The sequence below is a fragment of the Sander lucioperca genome, chromosome 5, assembly GCF_008315115.2.
Source record: "Sander lucioperca isolate FBNREF2018 chromosome 5, SLUC_FBN_1.2, whole genome shotgun sequence".
Lineage (NCBI taxonomy): Eukaryota > Metazoa > Chordata > Actinopteri > Perciformes > Percidae > Sander > Sander lucioperca.
In genome coordinates this window covers 44,220,959-44,246,078 of record NC_050177.1, presented here as the reverse complement: position 1 = coordinate 44,246,078, position 25,120 = coordinate 44,220,959, and the positions used below count along the sequence as shown (strand labels likewise).

At 40.9% G+C, this 25,120-nt stretch overlaps 2 protein-coding genes across 3 annotated transcripts in view; both read right to left on the bottom strand.

Annotated features, from left to right (window-relative positions):
- Positions 1-4,923: 4,923 nt before the first annotated feature.
- Positions 4,924-25,120, bottom strand: part of acsl3a (acyl-CoA synthetase long chain family member 3a) — a 35,882-nt gene continuing 15,685 nt past the window's right edge. Inside the window, exons 8-16 of one of the 2 annotated variants that reach the window (XR_004897417.1) lie at positions 24,244-24,383; positions 23,933-24,105; positions 22,630-22,704; positions 21,926-22,114; positions 21,345-21,459; positions 19,973-20,130; positions 18,920-19,877; positions 17,547-17,549; positions 4,924-4,934 (exon numbers count right to left, since the gene is read on the bottom strand). Coding sequence is in view for 1 of the 2 variants with exons in the window: in XM_031283619.2 (XP_031139479.1) it covers positions 19,720-19,877; positions 19,973-20,130; positions 21,345-21,459; positions 21,926-22,114; positions 22,630-22,704; positions 23,933-24,105; positions 24,244-24,383 (1,008 nt within the window). In the remaining variant the exon portion in view is untranslated. Of the gene's footprint in view, positions 4,935-17,546; positions 17,550-18,158; positions 19,878-19,972; positions 20,131-21,344; positions 21,460-21,925; positions 22,115-22,629; positions 22,705-23,932; positions 24,106-24,243; positions 24,384-25,120 lie in introns of those variants that run through there. The other variant, XM_031283619.2, reaches the window with a different exon arrangement.
- kcne4 (potassium voltage-gated channel, Isk-related family, member 4) lies at positions 11,419-13,288 on the bottom strand. The gene is made up of 2 exons (XM_031283620.2): positions 13,182-13,288; positions 11,419-12,666 (listed from the first exon to the last, which is right to left on the bottom strand). Exon 2 carries the CDS (start codon positions 12,625-12,627, stop codon positions 12,118-12,120), a length of 510 nt encoding a protein of 169 aa, XP_031139480.1. The 5' UTR covers positions 12,628-12,666; positions 13,182-13,288; the 3' UTR covers positions 11,419-12,117.

The following is a 25,120-nucleotide window of genomic DNA, read 5'->3' as shown; positions in this document are numbered from 1 at the left end:
TAATCTGGAAGAGCTACAAGGGCTTAACCCCTTTCAATAAATGAGATCGATATAACCAAGTCAATGAAGTCTAAAAAAAAAAAAAGGTGCCCACTTTAAACAAATTACTGAAAATCAAAAACTGACTTTTATTTGAAATAGACGCATCTATAGTCAATACTGCATGCTCTTTTATAAGCTTGCCAGTGATTACTCTCCCTTTTTGTTTTTCTAATCTTTCTCATTAGGATGTTTGGACCAGTCAGGAAATCATTTAGCTAACAAAACACCCCCAGGCAGACCAAAAAATTGATTCTTTCTTGGCTGTCTGAATCAGTACGTACATGCGTTTCTTCTCCCCTGTCACACATCAGACGGCTGCCGGGCCCGAGTTGATATACTCAGTTGATATCTCACTTCATTAGCTGCTTCATCTTTTCATTTTATGGCTCCCATACTGCGAACAAAACTAATGCAAGAACTCACTGGTATATACACACATAGGGTACACTGTGGTGAAAGGAATTTATTGTGAAAAGTGTCAAAACAACTGGATTAGCTGAGGTTTGTTGACAGAGGTTGGTTGTAAATTCAATGAGCTCCCTTGGCACTGGAGAATGTGAACTGAAACCCTGTACTTTTCGTGTCATGTCCTGTTGACGCCAATGCCCACACACAGAGTTCGATTACTGAGGGAGAAAAATGACTGCAATTATACTGAGTCACTGGAGAGAAAGAAGAGAGGAAGGGACTATGAGGGGAAATGTGCAAGAGGAGGGTGTGTGTGGATGGTGTGTGTGTGTGTGTGTGTGTGTGTGTGTGTGTGTGTGTGTGCGCGCGTGCGTGCATGAGTGCATGTGTTCATGTTCTATTGAACATATTATACTTTGCTTTTTCTGTTACACAGTCACGATAAACTCAGTTAAAATCCAACCGAAGCACACACAACCACACACACACACACACACACACACACACACACACACACACACACACACACACACACACAGGCCTAGATATCTTCACACTCCTAAAAGGCGATCTGATCTGATCACTTTAAGCATTGCAGGTATGTAATATTTATTGTCAAGCAGTAGCCTTGACACTTGGCTTTATCAAAATAAGCTTTTCTGTTGTGGCAAATCTGTTCAGAGAGAATCATAGAGAAAAATGTACAGGGCAGTAGTATTAAAAGACATTTCATAAAAGGTTGCTAGTGATGTGGAGATCCATTCGTATTGAATGTATGTCAAGTATGGAGGGAGTTAGTTAGTCTTTTTTGCATTGAGTCAAACTACTCTGTGATTGCGGAGGTGGAGGTTGGCCTGCCTTCTCTCATTAAGGGAGAAAGACTGAATTCAGCAGGGGATACTGTTGGATGGTTCAAAGAAAACTTTTAGTAACTAAACTGTTCAGGGAATGAAGTCTTTTGAGTGTCAGAGAGCCCTGGTTGGCAGAGGTCACAGTAGTCAGCAAACTCCTCAGGGGCACAGTGGTGGATGTGGATTAGATTGGTCCTCAAATACTGGAAATTGTTAGGCTACGGCGATCAGCACGTCTGTTAGGTGTTTTGGGAAGTATGACATGGGATTTCAGGGTTTTCTTTATATTGGAAAGGCGTATTAACTCTGTTCCCTTAAGTATTCTTGGAAGGTGCAACAGTTGTATGGGGTGTCATCATTTCTGCAATTAATTCATTACCTGTACACTTACAGTATTAAAGTGATTCGCCATCCAAAATCTTTCTTTTGAGTACCAAACATTTATCCAAAATACACTTCAAAGGTGACTTAAAAGGATAGTTTCCCTCATACCCCTGGTGATATCTAACCATACTGATAGTGCCTCTTCTGAGACTTCTTCCACCACCTCAATAAAATGGAGGTGATTGGAATTTGATGTATGGTGCTTCAGCAAAATGGAATTTGAATAACTTAAAAGCAACATTTCATGTCTCGTTTATTTTGGATAATCCCCAGACCTCTGTGGAATTTAACATTTTCAATGGTACTATTTCTTCCGTATAATGTAGTTCCAAAGATATATTTATCATACAAATACTGACTGTGGAAGAAAAGAAGGAAAGAAGGATTTGCACTTTAGGCTGCACAAACAACTGCACTAGGTGTCTGCTCGCAAGTGCAAATCTAAGGAGAAAATGGAGGAGAATTTTTTTTGGGCTTTTCCGCTTTTATTTGATAGGACAGCTAGGTGAGAAATGGGGAAGACATGCAAGAAATCGTCACAGGTTGGATTCAAACCATGGACCTCTGCGTCGAGGTATAAACATCTCAGTATACGTGCGCCTGCTCTACCCACTGAGCCAGCTTGGCCACCATTGAAATCCATTTTGACCGCTGTAAATCCAAACTGACTGCAATCAGCAGTGGTGTAGATGGCTTGAATGATTGCCTTTATTGTCCCAGAGGGAAATTAGTTTGCAGTGTAGGCACAAAATTAAACATACAGCACACAATAAACACACAGTAAAAACAGTCTCAAGTGGCTTGAGTAATGTGGGAGTAACTGTAGTTATGGAAGTACTGTAGCAAAGAAATAACTGAGCTACAAAGCAAATTCGGATCCTTATCCTCTCCTGTGACCACAAGCTCTGAGTAGAGACAAAGGACGATATCACAGATGAGTGGCCAAGAAGAGATTCCTCAGCAGAATGAGTGGATTAAAGATAAAAACAACTCTTATTACACTATTTACTATAATGTCATATTATATCCCTTTTGCAGTTCACATTGGTTTCTTTTAACAATAGCCGTGGTGTGCCATTTTGTTGTTGTAGATTGGAGGATTTATTGCTCTTTTTTTGACTCTCTTTTGCTTTTTTTGCTTTACTTTAATAATCAATCTTTACTCAGGCAGGAGGATATTGAACTGTGTTTCCAGCAAGTTATCATTTTGTGACATCCGGCCTTGACTATAATTGCTCTGTTTTGTCCCTTTGTCTATAAATAGTACCCTGAGTGGATGAGTCATAATTCACTACTTTAATTGTATACGGCATCTCTTTCTCTTTACCTCGCATCAGATCAAAGTAATGTTGTGAACAAAAACTTTAATTAAACAAGTATTAGCAACGATAATATAAGAAAGTTTTAAGACCTAGTCACTCATTCCGATTTGTGTTTGCCTCCAAAGTGCAGGCAGAGCAGAGAATAATGCTGGGGCTGACCAGGTGTCTGACAGATGAGGGCAGCCATTTGAAGAATCTGATGGAGACGATGCATTTCTGGTTCATTTTAATCTTAGTACACAGTTCAGCTGCATTGTGTGAGTGTGTGTGTGTGTGTGTGTGTGTGTGTGTGGGTGGGTGTGGCAGCAGTTCAATAAAAGGGCCGGCGTGTGTATCTTTATGTGTATGTCTTTAGTTTGGTACAGTCTTTACTTCTCCCTTCACTCTCACCGTCTGACTGTTTCCATCTTTCTCTACTTTATTCTGTCACCCCCTCTCCCACACCTATGCACAGCCCTTGTTCATTAGTATAAATGCCTGGTATGAATATTCTGCCTCTACTCAGTCACTGTATACACTGTTGTTATGCAGTTAGTCCCCAAACAGCCAGTTACAACATCAGCAGCTCACTGTTGAAGGCTACTACCTACCCAGTGCTAATTAGGCAGATGAGGATGCTATCATGATCTTGGTGTTAATGAGAAACAGTAACAGAATATAAACTGGGTTCAGCCTACTGGTTCAAGTTCACATCAGACCAAGTGATGTAATTGCGTGTTTTAGCATGATGAAACATTTGACTAAATAAGGATAAACTTCTCCCCAACATCAGTTGAATTTCTGTGTTAGTGTTATATTCCTTTATTCTTATAAACACACAGTGTGTGCCTAACTGTCTATATTAACAGTGCTGAGAATTACACTTAAGAGTGCTCCAAAGAGCCAACTTTTAAACTTTTTTAAAACTTTTTTTTTTTAAGATAAGAGACTTTATTAATCCCACACTGGGGAAATTCCTGTGCTACAGCAGCTCAAAAGAAAATCATTGACACACATCAGAATAACGGGGTGGTGATGGCGCAGTGGATATGACACATGCCTTTGGTGTGGGCATGTGTCATATCCACTGCAATACATCAACCAATGTGCCCCTGAGCAAGGCACTTAACCCCTAGTTGCTCCAGAGGCGTGTGACCTCTGACATATATAGCAATTGTAAGTCGCTTTGGATAAAAGCGTCAGCTAAATGACATGTAATGTAATGTAACATGTAATGTAACACAAATACACATTAAGTAGACATAGGAGAAAAATAGACATAAAGTATAAGAAATAGAAAAATTAGAATTAGTTATAAGATTGAAGAATGACACACTTATCAAGTGACTCATTCCTACTCACAGCTCAACTTTCTTTCTTTTTGTCTTTCTCTTAAACCCAAAACATCACTTTTAGCAATTTCAGTCAAAGCAGTTAGATTTGGCGGGGAAAGCTCTGCTGTTTAAGGGAGCTCTCAAAGAATCTGAGTGCGATGAGGAGACCAAATCCCCCTTAAAAAACACATACGTCAACATTAAATCTCAGTTAAAGTAACTGAAATAAGGATCGTAGTAATGATGAGAGACATGATGAGATGACAGATGAGACAGACTCGTGATCTTATATTAAATACAGTTTACTCTGTACGGGGAGAGAGGGTGCTGCAACGTGGCCATTGTTTCTCTATCTCTCAGCAGCAAGATACAAAGGTCTTACCGGTATATGTGGTTTGAATACTCAGAAGACAACACAAATAGATATGCATGACATCATCTGAACATAACAACTCTGTACTAATATGGTGGAAACAACTTTGCTGACACAGCCTGTTGCTGACAAAGCCACGGTGGCGTCCATCACAGCTTTCTTATTGTACATTTTTGTGCACAATGCTACCTACTTATACCCTTCAAAACCTATTGTACATTTAACAAAGCACTTTAGACTTCTCACTTGTAACGCTGTACGTTAAACCCAGCAGAAAGTTCCTTATGAAAGCTGATAATGCAATAACTACCTGAAAATTTAATACCTTCTCAAAATGTAATGAAACCCTTTCGCTAAACTGGTTTGCAGCAGTGTAACATAAAGTATTTTGAGCTAATAAAATGCTAATCACACACTGATGAAATAATTGGGTGTTATTACGTGCATCACTCAAGATGTAGCCACATTAACGGGCTTTATTAGATTCTCAAACCATGCAGAATGAAATTTTAGCTTATAAATACTATATGGAAGTTAATACACAATTAGCCTCCTTGTATCATTTAAATATAAACAAGGTGGGATTTAGAAACTGAGCTGTTGCAGCATTGAAGAGGTATTGGAGGCATTTAATCCTTCTCCAGGGGAAACATTTCCCATATGTATCAGCTATCAGCGCACAATGGTGCCAGTGTGCACCACAGTAAAGTACTCACACATGTGACTCAGACTCTTGACTTAAGGAGACACACCACACCAGTCACACAGATAGAGGTTAGTCACACAAAATGTATACTAAAATAAGTATTAACTGATTTTTCTTGAATCAGTTGTGTTTAGTGACAGTAACATAGTGCAGCTTTCATGCAGATAATGATGGAGACTCCTGCATTGGCGTACAGTATGGTTGTTATGGTAACAAGCCTATAGGGGACGTGCGTAATTAACCAGTGTGGCTCAATTTGCGATTCATTCGACAGGTGTGTTTAGCCAGTAGAAAGCCACACCTTCTGCCATTTGCTTTGTTTGCCTTTAAAGAGAAGGATAGTAGTGTGCAGCTAAGCAGTTTGCTTTTCTTCACTTTGACAATGAACTTTGACTGTGCTCATTAGTAGTGATGCAGGAAGGAACAACACCTCCCACTGACTTAGTGAAGCTTCACACTCAGCACTAACAAATACATGACCAAGTATTTTCAGACCAGGGTACCACTTGCTGCACCCGACTTGGTGTCACACGCACCCCCCCAGTGTTTCACATTAGTCCGACTCTTTTAGAAAAGGGACAGCTCATGCAGTATTTTTTTTGTACTTTTAAGGTGAGTGGAAGGTCGATGGAATCTTCTCCAGTAGTAGATTTTGTTACCTTTGGACAGAGCAAAGCTAGCTGTGTCCCCCTGTTTTCAGTCTTTATGCTAAGCTTAGCTAAATTTCTGCTGGCTGTAGTCTTATATTTATCGGAGAGAATAATGGACTGTGTTCCCCCCCTTAGAACCCCCACACTTTTGAAATGGCTGCTCCACCTCTGCTTATCAGAGCGTTTTCACTGAAATCAGCTGCCTGCTGCTGCTGCTGCTGCTGGGAACAAGATTAACAAGAGCAGTAAGACTGAATCAAAAAAGTTGTGGGCTGCAAAACAAAACAATCAGCTCAAAGAGGCAAAAAGGCTCTGTAGAGCTGAGGGGAAGTTGGTAATTTAGTTTGTCACTTCAAGCAACACCGACCATTGATCACTTGGTATAAAAATGTTGATTAGAGCAGCTTCAAGAATCAAAGCCAGCAGACAAACCCGTATTTGTCTAAATCTAGTATGAAGCTGATTTTCCTTTGAACCACCTGCAGCTCAAACTACAATCAACATAACAATGAGAATGTGCCATGTGTCACTCTATCAATTAATCTATATTATCTAGGCAATTCATTGTCTTTCTCATTTATTCAGTATTTTGAAGGCTTTCCTCTTTCGTGACTTGTAGGAATGATCCCTCTGGGCTAGCAACTCATATGCAAATTAGCCTTTGGCTTCCGTTTCCATAGTAACACTCATGAGGTAAAAGGTTGACTCTTGCGGTTGGTTGTACTTTCCACACTGAAAGAAACATTTAATTTGTCGACAAGCAAACATTTGAGCCCATTTGCTTTCTCTTTTGTTTGTATTGACAGGTGTGTCAATACAAACAAAAGGAGAGAGGTGTGTGTGTGTGTGTGTGTGTGTGTGTGTGTGTGTGTGTGTGTGTGTGTGTGTGTGTGTGTGTGTGTGTTTGTGTGAGTGTATTTTTGGATAAGGGTTTGGATGAAAACAGACAGAAGGACAGTTTGTTCAAAGAGGAGGAGGTCAGTTACACACACCTCTAATAATAGTAATACAGGCTCTAGATGAACAGGTAAACACCTTCCGTTTTTAAGCCAAAATCCCATTAAGTCCGTCAAGATTTAGCGTCTCACAGACGGTGACAGGTGCAGACTCCTGTGATTGTGTGAAATATTCATTATGATCTGCTCAGGAGAATGGCACATTAAACAAACACCGTATAAGGAGAATCTTTCTAAGGTTAGACTCTAATAGTCTCTGAGATGAAGATGAAAAGTTCAGGGTCAAAATGAGAACTCCAGAGAAAGTTGTGATTCTTATAAGAAGCTCATCAGCAGTGCCTCGTGTCTCTGAGTACATTTACATCACTGCAGCACATCTGCTTCCAAAGGATATGTTTTTACTTTGCAAAGAAGCTGTGAACTACATAGTACAGTAAATGGGATTAACCTGACATACTGTAATGTCCAACAGCAGGAGACTGATGGAGCTCAGATGAGGAGTGTCAGCTCATCTTCTCAAGGCTCACCATCCCAGTCAGGTGAGAAAGGAAGGTGAGTCATCAAGCAGCTATAGATTGGATTTCCAAAAATAGCACAACAAGAGAAAGAAAAGGATTTAAAGGTCCCATATTATGCTCATTTTCAGGTTAATACTTGTATGTTGGGTTTCCACTAGAACATGTTTACATGCATTAATGTAAAAAAAAACCCGTATACCTGTATTCACCCTGCAAGCGCTCTGTTTTAGCACCTGCCTCTTTAAGCCCTCCTCCCAAAAAGCCCAGTCTGCTGTGATTGGTCAGCGTTTATGGGTCTTCCGCATCTTCGCTCTCAGAGTCTCTGCACCGTCATTGCAGCCGGGGAATGACTGTAAGGGTACTGTAGCAGTACTTTCTACCTATAGATAGTTAGAATAGTATATATAGTAAAAGTTGTGACATCGCAACCATACCAAAGTCCTGAAGACTCCTTTAAAGGTACAGTTTCTGAATATGGGCTGTGTGCATTTTTGCGGGGTTTGAGCGTTTTTATATTTTCACAGTACAGCACCTAGACCTGCTTTATAATTTAAAAAAAACATGGAAATCTCACTTTTTACAATATCGGACCTTGAGGACTCTTAAATATGAATTTAAGGCATATTATTCTTATTTTATTTTATTCAAAAATAATAAGTGCATCACCAAGATGAGTCTTGCATGCAGGCTGATTGTAGTTGGACCATTTGAAGTTACTTCTTACATAGATTACATAGAAAGATTAATAATTTTGCTGTCAGCCCTGGCCCTGGTGAGATCCTGCGCAAACCTGCTGCATTGCTATAATTACTTTGAGGTCATATTATAATTTGCTCAATCTGGTAATTTATCACAGCCAATGCAGGATTGCATTTCAGATGAAAACCTGATTTAATACCAGTTGCTACATTTATGAAGTTTTGTTCTGGGTTGATATTGATACCAACTGGTTTTGAACAGAAGGTAGACACATTTTAAAGCAACATTCCAGCATTGCATGAAATAAGTTTGAAACACAAATTTTGCTTTAAGGACAAGTTACACTAACATTTCCCACCATGACAGGATTAAGTTTCAAGAGACAAAAGTTGTAAAAGAAAAAACTCTTTAAACCTGTATTCATTGATTTTCTTGCCACTAGGGGGCAGTGATGGAAGCTGTAAACACCATATCACCTTATAAAGATGTTATGGTGAATGTGTTAGCAAACCGCTGCCTATGTACACTTCTAGCAGACACTGAGAAACATTAGCATTTGGAGTTTTGTCTTTGGTGAAGTGACTAATGCAAGTCCAATATTCTTTTAGCTCTGTTTTGGTCTCCACCATCTTCTGAGGAAAACATTACTCCTTGGCTTCTAAATGTTCTGTTACTTTACCTACCAGTTGTAGAGCTGTAATCGGGCCTTAAAAGTTAGGCCCGACAAGGCCTGAGCCCGACAGATTTCGGCCCGAGCACGACAAGTACATTTTGATTGACAGCTTTTTAAAAGCCCAAATCCATTTATCACCCGACATTATTCAAATGTGCGCACGCAAGCCCGGCCCGAGCCCATGTAAATTGATAGAAATTAAGACAAAGGCAAAGATCTTCAGCTCTAACCAGTTGCTTACTTTGTCTGCCTGCGAAGATTCAACGTGGGTTCGTTGCGATGAGACACCTTTTATATATTTGATAAATTAAATATAAAAATATTGGAATTTGCAGCTTTGCTGCTGGAAAGAATGCTGATGAGAGCGGTGAGAGTGAACAAAACTGCTAATTTGCATGCCAGATATGCCAACACATAAAATGATGGGCATTCAGTTTCTCCTCCAAATGTTTAGTAATGGTAATGTGAAAGGCTCCTGATAATTATATTTTATGGGATGTGAAAGAAACCAGTGTAGTGTATGTAGTGTAGATCAATTATACAAACTCACATTACAAACCCCCCTTTCTGCTGAAATCTCAACTTAATGAAAAAGAAGTTTAACGAGGAGACAGAAGGGAGGGAAGAAGGAAGATGAAAGAATAGAAACAGGGAGAGAAATGGTGGGTTTGAAGTGACTCGTTTCATTAATGGTGTGTATGTGTGAGGCCTGAGGCACGACACAGGCCCCACCACCGACTCCCACAGGGGGACACTAATGACAAACATCCTGCTTCACGATGCAGGAGACACTCTCATCTGCTTCTTATTCTCACCCTGCTTACTCTTACTCGTTCTTTCTCCTGAGAAAATCCCTTGCTTTCTATCCCCCTATCTCTCTCTCTCTCACACACAAACACGCATGCACGCACGCACACACACACACACACACACACACACACACACACACACACACATGCACGCACGCACACGCACACGCACACACACACACACACACACACACACACACACACACACACACACACACATGCACAGCTGCTGTTGCACCATAAGAGAGGACAAGGCAGCTTGCACATAGTTTTTTTTGCTAGAGAAACAGCAGTGCATCCCTCTCAACTTCCTTGTTGATAATAAATGAATGCTTCACTGTGTGGTTGTGTGTGTTTTTGTACATAAATTATACAGTGGGGTGTTTATGTTGCGCAGGAAATAAGATTTCAAATGCTTCAACAAGTCTGTTATTTGTGTCAAGCTGCCCGGATGGTAAGAAGACAGAGAGGGAGAGATACAAAAATGCTTCTGTCTCCCTCTTTAGCTCTTCTTTTCACAGCAATTCACACTTTTACATTTTTATGAATCAAAGTAGGTTTAATGTGGAGGTTTTTACACTGAGCAAAAAAAGATCCTTTAAAGTCAAAGTATAACAACAATAACAAATATATAACATCGGTCTAGCATCTTTCCTCTGGTTTTTATCTTCAGATAAACTGTTCATTGTTTGAGGGATAAAGGCTCAGTGACTGTCTTCTATGTCTGCTATACAGTCTGATGGGTCTTTAAATGGAGTCCATGATCCCTCAAGGGGTCTTTTGCGTGATCATAAACCTCCACACCTACGTTACAAATTAATAATAATAAATGATCAAATAAATCTTTATTCAGTTTTAGGATCCATCAAATGTTTGAGCATTGTCATTTTAAAACAGGAACATAATTGGGATAATTGGGACAGTGTGCTGCGTCTGGGTAAGAAATAAAGGGTTAGAAAAATGTTTGCCTGAAGATATGAGCCAAAAAAGAAGCATTATGCTGCTTTGTTGGTACTGATTCAGTTATTATCTGCCTTATTCTGCATTATTCCAATGATTTAGGTAGGCTGGCTATCTCTAAAAATATCATGATAATAATAGTCACTCTTTCCATGGCTTCATCTCCCTTTCATCTTCCTTATTCGTTAAAAGTAACCACAATCAGAAAGCACTACAAGAGTGCCCTCCACTGGTGAAACATTAAAGTTAAAAAAAAAGACACTTGTATCAATTCAGAAGCATTTATTGTTTTCTGAAACACTACAAAGCCTCATGAAGTGAAAAATACCAACAATATGTAGAGTGCATTGCTTTCATCAAGTAAACCTACATTATTGACTGTGTATGAGCAGTGCTGATCATGAAGCTACAACAAATACATTTTAGTTTAGACAATCTTTCAAGTGGGTTCCAGGTACGTTTCAATACTCAAGACCATGTTGGCAAGAGCAAGTCAAGTTCAGTCCAAAGAGCCAGAAAGGCGGTCTCTCACTCAGTCCCCTGCAGGGTGAGTCATCAGCCCAAACCAGTGAGTTGGTTCTCAGTGTAGCGTCAGGAGTGGGCTCCAGCAGGGTGGGGTCACCATTGAATCAGGCAAGTCATAGTTATACAATGAAATAATAGTATATTATATTATTAATATTATATATTATATAGTATAATAGTGTACTGTATGATCAATAATACAAATTGTAAATCGTATTTCATTCTTTTGTTCAGTGCAATTATTGTATTATAGTTTTAGATATATTTGGATATTTATATTTATCTGTTAATCTATTAATGAATTATTACAACATATAGCTATTGATGTGTATGTGTGTGTGTGTGTGTGTGTGTGGACCTGGGTGGTGAGCTGCTGCATACAACTGCCCTTGCAGGGATAAATAAAGTTGTAGGATTGAATTGAATAACTGCATTACTATCAATAGGTTATGCCAACATATAACATAAAAATGACCATTGTAATTATATGTTTCACTCTCACCACGATCACTTTTCATTAAAAAAAAAAAAGAAACATGGCCAAATGTGTGTATGTGGTTTCATGTTGCTACTGAGAATGTAGTATGTAGGTGTGGCACTGAATCAGAACTTGTTCTTACTCTCCTAAATATAGAGAGTAGAGATCATGGAAAAATATCAAACATCAAACGAAAAATATTCTGGACCAATGCCCCCTCTCTAAACTGACTACCGTCTAATAGCCTACGTATCACATTGACCACATAGTGTTGTTTGACTTGTTCCAGCCCTTTTGTGGATAACACATGGATGATGTTGACTGTTTGGGCCTCTGTGATATGAAGAAGCCTGATAACATCCTGTGCTTCTCTCCAGGTGATGTTTCTTCTCTTTTTTGGCCATGGACGGTAACACACAGAGTTTTTTTCTGGGTGAAGTTCAGCCTGAATCATCTGCAATTCACGTTCCCCTCCAACCCATCGGCCGCGCAGTTGTCCGACTCCTCCTCTATGACGAAGCGCGTGTCCGTGGAGCACAGGGAGCTGATGCTGCTCTCTTCCGTGCACTGTGCGCACGCCAGCGGTGATGGCAGCGCGCCCTCGTAGTGGAGATGCCCGAAGTTGTTGCCGTGGTTACCGCAGAAAGGCAGGGACACCTGCACCGAGCGCAGCTCCGAGACAGCGGCGGGAAAGGTAAGGCTGTGTTTCTTGGGGAGCGCGCCCCACTCCCGCTGCTCCTCCTCGTGCACGAGGCGCGTGAAGATGTTTATTCTCCTTTTCTCTCTCCTTTTGGAGCGGAAGTAGCCCAGCATTATACCACAGAGGAAGATTCCGTAGAAAGACATGACTATTAATATGTACAAGTACGCGTCGCTTTTATCCGCCTGGGAGTGCGCGGTGCTCTGTGTGTGCAGGAAGAGGCGTTTGGGTGATGCTGTGGAGTTTTCCAACTGTTCCATTTTTTCAGTGCAGCCTATGTGGAAGACCTAGAAAGTGCGCTGAAAAAGATACAGAAATACATCCATAAATATGAGGATTTCTTTTCAACTTTATGCACGATTTACGCACAACGATACGCTCCCAGTGACTGGAGTTTTGCTGTAAAGGGATTGCAAAGTGATGAAAAACTATGAAAACATTTGTAGAGTCATGGTTATTGCAATGAAAAGCAAATATAACGCAACAGCTAAATAATCGTCAATGCTTTTACCTTTGCCATGTGATTTTTTTTTGCAAATGGAATTCAGAACGGTTTATTGCATTTTATTTGAAATGCAACTTTAAAGTCTTAAGTTTATGTCAGGATACTTTAATAAACAACCTCGCGTTCTTCTGAAAATATATTGTTGAAGTTTTTTAGTTTGCTATTTCTGTTCATTTTTTATGAGGAAAACACTTTCAAGTGGTTTAGAAAAAGTTACTAAAAGTTAACACAAAATTATTGAGTATATATAAAATTAAACTAACAATAGGCCTATGTAAACAATAACGAATTCATAAACTGTCTACTCACCAAACTGAAGAGCTATGTCTCGTGTGAATCTCTTGTGTCTCCTTGCAGCTCTTCTCGAGTTTGTCAGCGCTACTAAATGGATGAAGTTATTTATATAAAGACCCTGCAGTGTCATAAGTCACGTGATGAGGACTGATTGTAAGATGAGTCCTGGGTGTATGGAAGCCCTGAAGGGACGGCATGTTAAAAATGAAGAAGAAGAAAAAACGACATGTATCTTTTAACATTATTCACGCCTCTAGGGGGTTCTAATGAAAGCAAATGCCCATGAGTATATTAGACTTACTAAGTTACTGATAGGCCAAACAGAAAGAGACCCAATGGAATGGAATGGAAATTTACATTTAAGAAGAACGGTTTAGAAACTGGTGATAAAAGTATATTAATCCTAAAGTCATTCAGTCACACTCTCTGGATGCATGGCCATATCTACAAATGCCAGGCTGGTCCAGTTTCATTATTTTCCATCAAGCCTCCTGGAGTACAAACAATAAATACATCTACTCTCCTCATCTCATCACACAGGATTTTTTAATTTCCTTTCCTGAACCTATGCCTAAGCCTATGAATAAAATCATGCAACACATTCAGGAATGGCATGGTGGAAATTACAGAAAACAATCAAAAACCAATTATGTCTTTCAGTACACTCACCATGGCACATACTGTAATACAGAGAGGGACAGTCAGAGACACACCATGATACCATGATGGTATTCATGCTGACAAATATTCAGATGATTTACAATAAGTCTGAAGGGACATTTATTATATCCAGTGAAATTCCAGTGGTAAAAAGTACTCAGATTACTTAAGTTTAAGTACCAATTCAACAATACAAAAATATGTTGGGGCCCCAACTAGACACTGCCAAAAAGATTAGAAAGCTTTGGTTTAGCCCTGTTGCATGCTTCTTGTGCTTCTCGCTCGCCCAGCAATGCATTGTATTTTATAAGCTTGTCATATGTTTAGTCAATGCAAAGTCTTAATCTAAAAAGTAACTTTAACTGTCAAATACATGTAATCGAGTAAAAAGTGCAATATCTCCCTCTGACATGTGGTAGAGAAGAAGTATAATTCAGCATAAAATGGAAATGCTCAAGTAAAGTGAATATATATCTAATAGTTTAACATTGTACTTAAGAGTAGCACTGGAGTAAATTGTTACTTTTCGCCAGTGCAGAATTCTATGAAGCTAGGATTTTGGAAACAGCGCAGGTTTAGAGATAGAATCCTGCAGCTGCTTAGGGCATGCATCACCAACTCTGTGGGAATACAGAAACAATTTAGAACAATTTAGAAGTAAGACAAGTAGACAGTAAGAAGTAAGACAAAGGAGTCGACGCGGGAGTCTTCGTGGGAGGCTAAGTGGGCTTAACCTTATCTTTATCTTATCTTTATCTCACTTAACTGCTCGGTGTCTTCATCTGGAAATGTGCTGCTTCTCCATTCCTGTCCGTGTTTCCTCTCGGAGATACTACAAACCACGCATTAGCTCGCAACATTTCCGCAACCCCACCTCTCTTACCTATCCCACCCGTTCCACACACATTCAACACCTTGTTGCAGGTGGCCTGTGGAACTGCCAGTCTGCCACTCGCAAGACTGAGTTCATCTCTGGCTTTGCCAGCCTGAAATCCCTTGACTTCCTTGCTCTCACTGAGACCTGGATTACACCGACCAACACATCCACCCCTGCTGCCCTTTCTTCTGCCTACTCTTTCACCCACACACCAAGACCCACTGGTAGAGGTGGGGGGACAGGCCTACTCATTAACCCCAAGTGGAGATTTTCTCTCTACCCATTGCCACAGTTCACTCCACAATCTTTTGAACTTCATGCTGTCACCATAACCCATCCGGTACAACTAGTCATCATTGTTATCTACCGCCCACCAGGTCCTCTGGGAGAGTTTTTGGAGGAGCTGGATGTCCTTCTTTCAAACATCAAGACAGAGAAGTTAGCTGCCTTTTCTCACTTTCTCTCTTCTTTTGCCCTCTCACTCTCTCCTTCACCACCCACTCACAAAGCTGGCAACCACTTAGATCTCATATTCACCAGAAACTGCTCTACAGCCAACCTCACTGTTACTCCACTCCATACCACAGACCATTTCTTCATCTCTTACTCTCTCCCGCTCTCCCAAGCTCACAACCATATGTCAAGAGACACCATACTCTCTCCTTCTTCTCTGGTGGTATGTACTTTATCAACCCTCCCTCCATCCGACTCTTTCTTACTCATGTCTCCCAATGATGCCACAGACACTCTCTTCTCTACTCTATCCTCCTCTCTCGACTCTCTCTGCCCTCTTACTTCACGACAGGCTCGCAAATCCTCCCCAGCTCCGTGGTTATCTAACTCAGTACGTGCTGAAAGATCAACTATACGGGCAGCGGAAAGGAAATGGCAGAAATCTAAACACCCAGATGATCTGCTTACCTATCAGTCTCTTCTTTCCTCCTTCACTGCCTCTATTTCTGCAGCCAAAAGCTCTTTTTATCAAACCAAAATTGAATCCTCTTTCTCGAACCCCAAAAAACTTTTTTCCATCTTCTCTAACCTCCTAGATTCCCCCAGTCCACCTCCTCCCTCCTCCCTCCTACCAACCCACTTTGTCAACTACTTTGTAAAAAAGATAGGTGACATACGCTCTTCATTCTCAACCACACCTCCTGAAATCACCTTACCATCCATCACTTCCAGTACTCTTTCCTCTTTCACCCCTTTATCTCCAAACCAAATTCTTACTTTGATTACCTCTGCCCGCCCAACCACCTGCCCCCTGGATCCTATCCCTTCTCACCTTCTCCAGTCCATTGCTCCGGACCTCCTTCCTTTCCTCACCCATCTCATTAACATCGCCTTGTCAACTGGCTGTTTCCCCGATGCTCTCAAAGAGGCAAGAGTGACCCCACTGCTCAAAAAACCAACACTCGACTCCTCTGATGTAAATAACTATAGACCCGTCTCCCTTCTTTCATTTCTATCTAAAACTCTTGAGCGTGCCATTTATAATCAACTCTCTACCTATCTCCACCAGAACAACCTTCTTGATCCCCACCAGTCTGGCTTCAAGGCTGGCCACTCAACAGAAACTGCCCTCCTTGCTGTCACTGAGCAGCTTCACATCGCTAGAACAACCTCTCTCTCTTCCATTATCATCCTTCTGGATCTTTCTGCTGCCTTTGACACAGTGAACCACCAGATCCTCATTTCGACACTACGAAATCTGGGTGTCGCAGGCTCTGCGCTCTCATTACTCACATCTTACCTGGCAGACCGAACCTACCGGGTAACCTGGAGAGGGTCTAGCTCAGAACCTTGCCCACTTAAAACTGGGGTTCCTCAGGGATCAGTCCTGGGTCCCCTCCTCTTCTCTCTGTACACCAACTCTCTCGGGTCTGTCATTCAGTCGCACGGCTTTTCTTATCACAACTACGCAGATGACACCCAACTAATTCTCTCCTTTCCTGAGTCTGAAACTCAGGTAGCAGCACGTATCTCGGCCTGTCTGACTGACATCTCTTCTTGGATGTCCACACACCATCTGAAACTCAACCTCGACAAGACTGAGCTCCTTTTCCTTCCAGGGAAGGGCTCTCCTACCCAAGACCTGACTATAACAATTGACAACTCTATAGTAGTTCCCACCAAGACTGCTAGAAACCTGGGTGTAACACTTGACGACCAACTCTCCTTCACTGCTAACATTGCTGCAACCACCCGATCGTGTAGATACATGCTGCATAACATCAGAAGGATACGTCCCCTTCTAACGCAGAAGGCGGCTCAGGTTCTGGTTCAGGCTCTAGTCATCTCACGTCTAGACTACTGCAACTCTCTCCTGATTGGCCTGCCTGCATGTGCCATCCAACCCCTGCAGCTCATTCAGAATGCAGCGGCTCGACTTGTCTTCAACCTCCCCAAGTTCTCTCACACTACACCTCTCCTCCGCTCTCTTCACTGGTTACCAATTGCGGCCCGCATCCGCTTCAAGACACTAGTACTTACGTACAGGGCCACGAACGGATCAGCACCCGCTTACATCCAGAACATGGTCAAACCATATACCCCAACCCGCCCACTTCGTTCTGCATCAGCCAAACTGCTGGCTGCTCCCTCACAGCGAGGGACAACTAATCACTCAACGAAATCCTTCGTTCACTGTCCTGGCTCCCAAATGGTGGAACGAGCTCCCCATCGATATCAGGATGGCCGAAAGCCTACACATCTTCCGCCGAAGGCTAAAAACGCATCTCTTCCGACTACACCTCGGATAAATTCTTGAACTTGCACTTTCGAACCTGCACTTTCATTTGTCTCTTTGTAGCTTTGCCTATTTAAAGCTACTGTATTTGCACTTACTACTTGTGGTCTGGCGTTTGAACCTTCACAGTTGAAAGCACTTAATTGTAAGTCGCTTTGGATAAAAGCGTCAGCTAAATGACATCTAATGTAATGTAATGTAAAATACCCAAATAGACCAAAGCTCTAATTAACAGGCAGTGGACATCTTTTTGCTGGTTTACTGGTTTGCTGTTCATACTAGCGTTTTGATTTAACAGTTTAAAGTGATTTTTCTAAGGGCGGCTCCTTTTCTTTTAAAAATGTCATCTCTATATGACTTTTTAATTTAATTTGACTGAACTTCTCCCTTTTCGCCAGACACAGCCAAGGATCAGGCTGAAATGGTGAGCATTAATGAATGAATTGGATTAGGTTCACTCATCACTTATTACTATTATTAAATCAGTAAAGGCTGATTTCACTCCTTTCAGCTGTAGCAGACATAAATATATGTCATCATCTGTCTGTCTTTTAGTCACATAGGGCTCACTTTCCCACCCAATGAGACTGATATGCTGAATACAAAATAAGTATAGTGCTTAATACTTTCAATTGAATTAATTAGACTTGGTGACTGTGGCAGAAATATTAAATGATCTTTTTCAAGACAATAAAGGACACCTTCATGTAGACCAAACACAATCTTTATTTTCTTCATTTGAGTAGTTTTCCAAAGGCAAATTACAAATAAATAGTTAGGTGCACTTATGTTACAATGCAGGCTCTGGATACAAAGGGGGAGTGGAGCTTCAAAAGAAGTCTATGATAACGAAGTTAAAATAGAGGCTATACATGTGCTTCATCTGCTGATCACCGCTCCACATACATACATATATATATGTGTGTGTGTGTGTGTGTGTACATATACACTCACGGAGAAAGTAAGGGAATAGAAAAGGGGTGACTCAGAATCACAAGAGAAGGCAACAGGTGTCACATTGTGAGGGATTCTGGGGCCATGTTTGTGCCGAGTATGGACTTGAGTCACACACTTAGTCATACTTGTGAAGATGACAAAAATATGTGACTTTAAGATGGTAATGACAGTCCGGCAGAATAAATGTTTGCTACACACACCGAAGTCGCACTTGTCAAAGTGAGCTAATTTTGCAACCCACCCAGGCACATTGAGAAATTTGTATTTATGTCCTAACTGTAATCAACTGCCTTATTTGGACAGACATGATACATTTTCATAGTGCACTATGATTTTTCACATATGACAATGATTACACAGTCATTTCATTTGTAATACAAGCAAGTAAATGTGCATTTTTGTGAACAATGTGGTCTGTACAGCACATAAAAAAGTATACTCTATCACTGTAGGAAAATATAATAGACTAAACAACAGTGCATCTTTGTTTCTTTTCTTTCTAAATAAGACTATTAGGTGCAATTTATTCTCATTTCTGAAAAAAAGCCTTAATGTTGATAATGAAAAAGATACAAATTGTTCGACCAGATATGACCTTAGCAGTTTTTTGACCAAGCTGCTCTCATTAGCCCTCAAATGACTTTGTGCTTTTGGTATCAATATGTACTGATGAGAGACGCCCCACGTCCAGGGGAGTCAAAGTCCCACTGTGGGTGGGAGACAAAATAAACAATTGTTAGAAAAAAGAAGAAAAAAAAAGAAACAAAAGACTGTCTCCTGACCTGCAGGAAGTATACATTTGAAACTTTTAAGTTAAATAAGAGAATCAACATGAATTTAAGGAAAGATTTAGAGATATATGTAACCAATCTAGTGTCTTATAGACAAAGCAAACAAGGCAACAAACCTGTCCGCCTAACCTGAGCTTCTGCTGTGGCATTCAGAAAGAGTTCAACAGACAACATCAGCTAACACACCATCTGTTTCATAACTCGCATCTGGAACAATAAAGATCCCCACAAAGAGGTCATACACCTGGGCGAAAAGAAGGGAAAAGGCTGGGATCTCTTGTGTTTTCTTTTTCAGCCTGTCTTTAGTTACAAATTCAAGTAAAAGCTGGTTCCATGATGGAACTGGTAACAGCATACCCTTAAGCTTCTTTCTGTTAATATTTACCACAAATTCAGGTCAGGCTTATGCTCATGGGAAGGGATATACTGTAGAGGAGCAGTGAAAGAGTACTAGGCGTGTTCAGAGTCAAGTGTTGGTCGGTGCTTTGAGAGTGAACAATGCTGTTCTGGTCCTTGTCGTTATTTCCCACCGTACATTCTCTCAATGTCGTCCTGGTAATGTGTTTTCAGCTCCTTGCGTTTGAGCTTGAATGCATCAGTTACTAATCCTGTCTCGGGAGTCCATGGGTCTGGGCTCAGACAGATCTTGAGAGGGATCTCAAAGCGCTCTAGCTGGGCTACGACAGAAAGAAGAAGAAGAAGAAACATTATCTCGTAACTCAACCCTAAAACATTCCAACACAGTAAAACCTCTTCTTTAACCTCCTCTGACCTGCTAGAGCAGCCTCAGTGATGATCTTGAGGACCAGCTCCTCCATGGCCTTACTTTCGCACAGCTCCTCCCATGTGCCTCGAATACCGTACTGGTCAGCCAGAGCCAGCAACTGCTTCTGATTGGGCACCACAAAGCCAATCACGTATGTCTCGTCACTGCAAAGCGGGAGGAGAGGAGACCACAAGAGGGATGTCAAAATGAAAGAAAAACAAAGTCATTAAGTATATTCTAGAGAGTGAATGTTCAGCCGAATAAGGTGATGCAGCACAAACATGTGCTCGCGCAAACCATAAATTCTTCACCAAGTGAGATATTTAACCATACAAGGAAATGGAAACAGTGTATGCCTGAGCAGAGCGTGAACAGATTACAACCACCAAATATCTTGAAAACACTAGGCTGTTTCACTGACACAACTGAATCACATACTCACAGTGTCAAATATGATACTGTTAAGTTCTTAACAAACACAGTTTCTGTTTACATTCAGTGTTACTCACCAAAACCCGTTGTGCGTATCCTTGAGATTGAACATGTTGAATGCATTTCCTCATAAAACATTTGCAAGGCTTCTTTTTTTTTTAAAGTTTATAATCTGCATTGTTTACATCTATGTTAAATTGCTAACGGTCTTCTTCTTGCTCTCCTTCCCTGCCTCTGGCGCATTACTGCCATCTGTAGATCAGTGGAATAGTGGGCAGGAATGTGTATCTCATCACCCGCTTGCTAGTGCTCATGTGCACATGCATGGGAAGAAACAAAACTGGGACCCGCTCATAAAGACATGGCTTCACAGGGCTCACTTGAAGCATTGCAGTTATAATATGTAATAGTTATTGTCAAGCCGTAGCCTCAGCACTTGGCTTTATCGACAGTAAGCTATTTGCTGTAAATATCACTGGAAATAGAAAAAGACCATGCTGTGAGAGGTTGGTTTTATAGCTGTTTGCTACAAGCAGCCGCCTGTGGTTGATAGAAAACAGGGTTGGGGGTTGATGAGAGTGGTGAGACTGAACCTGAAGTAAATTTGTAAAACGTGAAACCAAAACAATGAGCTAGAAGAACTTGGCGGAGCAGCAGAGTTGGGTTATAATTCTCTGCAGGCTTGTGACTCTTCACATTACTTCTAGTCATTTTCCTTATTACGTTTGCTTTTTAAAGTAAAGTTTTAACATTCAGTAAGTAATGGGGGAGACGCTAAGCTATGATCTCATGGATCCTCTTACATCTAACTGAAAATGTAAGCACTGAGCAACACAAAAATGTTTAACAGTCTACATACACATTTAAACAATAGAATCACTTTTTAATTCACATACACACACACACACACACACACACACACACACACACACACACACACACACACCTGTTAGCATAGGCACAAATGTTCTCGACCAGAGGGCAGTTCTTCAACACGGCCTCCACCTTTCCCAGGGAGACGTACTCTCCTGCCTGCAGCTTCACCAAGTCTTTCTTACGATCTGGAAACACAGCAGAGACAGCTGCCTGTAATAATGTGTATTTCCATGTGAATGTCTATAAGTGGGGATATGTTTGTATTTCTTGAAAAAAAGGGAAGAAGCTGGGGCAAGGGCCCAATTTACACTGAACTGTGTATATCTGACCAGTATCATCTAGATAACAGAGAAGAATTGGGGGTTCTGGCTGACTAAAGTAAACAGGACTGTGGAATATTTCTGGGAAGTGAGGTACAATCTGATTTGTTACAAGGCTTCCTGCCAGACTGATGGATGAAAGTAGAGGAGAGAGGTTATCTGGAAATAATCCAGGAATCTGGGGCACAATGTTGATATAGTAGCGAACCAGGGCAGATTCATCCAAGTGGTAATCTGCATCTATTAAACCACCTATATATCCTCTTCTACTCAACAATTCCAACCATTTCTCATTTAACCATCATCCATCCATCCATCCACCTCTCCTCACCGATTATCTTGAGGCACCCATCTTCTTGAAACTCTCCGATGTCTCCTGTACAGAACCACCGCTGGCCGTTCTCATCTACAAAGAAATCTTGGTTTTTCACCTCGTTCTTGTAGTATCCCATGGTTACGTTGGGTCCACCAATCAGAATCTCTCCTCTTGGATGTGGCTTGTCAGTTCTGCGATAACCACCTGAAAGCAGGGTTTAAAGTCAGTGGGTTGCAAATGAAAATGCAATAAAACAAACCTTCAGTTCTTTTATTCCTGCTACATAATAATTTTGAGGAGATAAAAACCTGACAGTATGTTTACTCTAGATTCTATTTTTGTTCTGCAAGCCAAGCAGGCAATAAACTCAACTTGATAAGTATCAAGATTTAACGAGCGTATTAAATAATGAGTTATGATCCCTTACGTAAAAAGATGGAGGTTTTACAGTAGTGGAAGGCAAATAACTTTCCTTAAAAGGTTATGGACCAGCTACAGTGGTCTCTCCTGAAAAGCAGACTGGGGAATGATTGCTGAATGCATTTGTTAAGAAAAGTGTTTATGTGTGTTTGTGCATGTGCTGACGTGAAAGAAAGAAAAGCAACAAGGACTGATTACCTGACTACGTACCTGTGAATCCATGTGACACTTTATTATTTTATCATGGAATCTGTGTGTGTGTGTGTGTGTGTGTTTGTGTGTGTCTCCAAATCACTCACCCTCCACCCAGTCTTTGAGCTTGATTTCACAGCAAACCAGCGGCCCTCCCACTCTCCCAGTGCTGTAATCCCACACTAGAACACACAACGAACACACACACGTGATCAGAAAGCACCATAACATCAAGGTAAGACATTTATTACCATAGCAACACAACCTCACTTGTTCCCTCGCCATGGAAACCCCATCCCAAAGGAATGTCCACAAAACAATGTTGTGCTGACCGCAGTGGAGAGTGACAAGCAGCGGGCCGCTCTGTTGGTTTAGTCTGTCCTGGGAAAAGGCTGGGAGTATTTCCATTATTTGACAAATGTGTTGGCAATGAAAGCTGATAGATAAGCTACACACAGTTCATAACCGATTATTAGGACAGCTATAACCACCACAGCTATGAGTGGCATTCATTTACGCACAACCCACGCACAAAATATCTACTTATTATTTACTCTGATCTATTTTCCCATCACTGCTGTAAAACTATCTTTCCATATTCATGTCCTCCCAATGATTGTATCTCAGCTTGCAGGTTGTGGAAATGTGAAATCGTTTTCCAAGTAACTTCCCACATTTGCTCAATGCAACTTTACCAGCTAATGAGTCTTCATTTGGAGCAAATTACTTGTTTAATTCTATTCTATATATTCTGATATATTGCTGTCCTCTCACATTGAGTTACTGCAGATAAGACTACAAGTCTACAGCCATGCAAGCAGCTCTGTAACACTGGCACAGCACAAGATCAGCATGCTAACATGCTCACAATGACAATGCTTACATCCTGATGCTTAGCAGGTATTATGTTTATCATGGTCATCAGCGCACTTTAGACTGTTAGCATGCATGTTAATTTGCTAATTAGCATTAAACAGTATAGCTGAGGCTGATGTCATTAATTTCTTTATTTGTTAAATGTTCCCACAGACTGTATAAAAGAAGTTGATGTAGCCACCGTAATTTCATCCATTGGACTACCGCTTTAACGCCTTAAGTTTGGCATTTTGGACGTTGCCATTTTTGCTTTCTGGTTGTTTTATGGAGCCAACGGTGACCATATATGGATGAGAGAGTGGAGCTAAGGTATCAGCTTGCGCTAGCTAGCTAGCTTGCACCTTTTTCAATCACAAGGTAGCCACGCCCTAAATCATAACCTGCTTTATTTTTCATGACTCAAATTGGAACATAATTTACAAAATTCATTTTTCTGGCCAAGAGCTGCCGTTTAGATAATTCTGTAATATTGTATTTATTATTATTTTTATTTGTTTTTCTCTAGACCACTTTTTGACTCTCATTGCTGCTTACGCTCGCTAATGGTTCCAGCACCGCAGGTCTCCGTCAGGCCGTATCCCTGACCCACCGGACAGCATAAACACACATTCATGAAGCGTTGCGTGGTGGCAGAGAGCGGCGCTCCACCTGATAACAACACCCGCGTCCGACCTCCCAGCAGAGAGCGAATTTTCCTGAACACCAGCCTGGTTGGATAAACAGAAGGCAGAGGTACATTAACAGGGGAGTGGAGAATAAAAACGAAGAAATGTGAACCCTGAGAATAACATGAAGAAATGATTTAACTCTTATCAAAATGCCACTGTAACAACTCATCTACACACTTGTCACATAGAGGTGTGCTGTATCCTTTGGCAAGCTGCTCCAGTTTGTAGTTGTATGCCAGAATGAAGAGTGTTCTCTGGACACAGTTCATCTCCTCCACCTTGGTCATCACGTTCTTATAGATACGATCCATGATCTCCTGGAACCAGGAAGAGGAACAGAGACGGAGGTGAGATAGAGTGAAAGAAAGAGAAGTGCCGAGATATAGGGTAAGACTAACGCACAAATAAGAGAAAAAGCGGGAGTAATATGTAAGACTTGAAAAGGTCAAAACCAATATGCTTTATATTTGTTTTGTTTTTTTAGTTTGTTTTTCTTTTTATTAGGATGGTTTAAAAAAGCTTAAAGGGAAAGTTCACCCCAAAATCAAAAATACATACATACTATTTATCAATCTAGATTGTTTTGATGTAAGTTGCCCAGTGTTGGACATATTGGCTGTAGAGACGTCAGCCATCTCTCCAATATAATGGAACTAGATGACAAAAAATACATTTGAAAACTCAACAGCAATGCCTCTTTTTAGAAATCATAACCCAGTTACTCAAGATGATCCACAGACCTGATAGTGAGCAGTTTCATGTAGGAACTATTGTCTTTCTACCGAACTAGACCTGCCAACTGTATCACTGCGCACAAGGAAGCGCACTCATGGACGAGAGGTTTAATGTTACTACTTTAGTTACTAGTCTGATTGGTGCTAGGCAGGTAGAATAAAGTGGGTTTAGGCGTGAGAATTAAGTGAATGTGTTTATTTGCCTTGGATTTTCTTAGTCAGGTATAAATAAATAGGGTGAACTGGTGATAGGAACAGGACTGTGCTGGGAATATCAAAGGCATTGGTATTATTTTGTTTCTTGGCTAGAAAACTGTTGC

Coding starts and splice junctions, on each gene's coding strand:
- kcne4 (XM_031283620.2), bottom strand. CDS start 12,627: ATGGAACAGTTGGAAAACTCCACAGCATCACCCAAACGCCTCTTCCTG.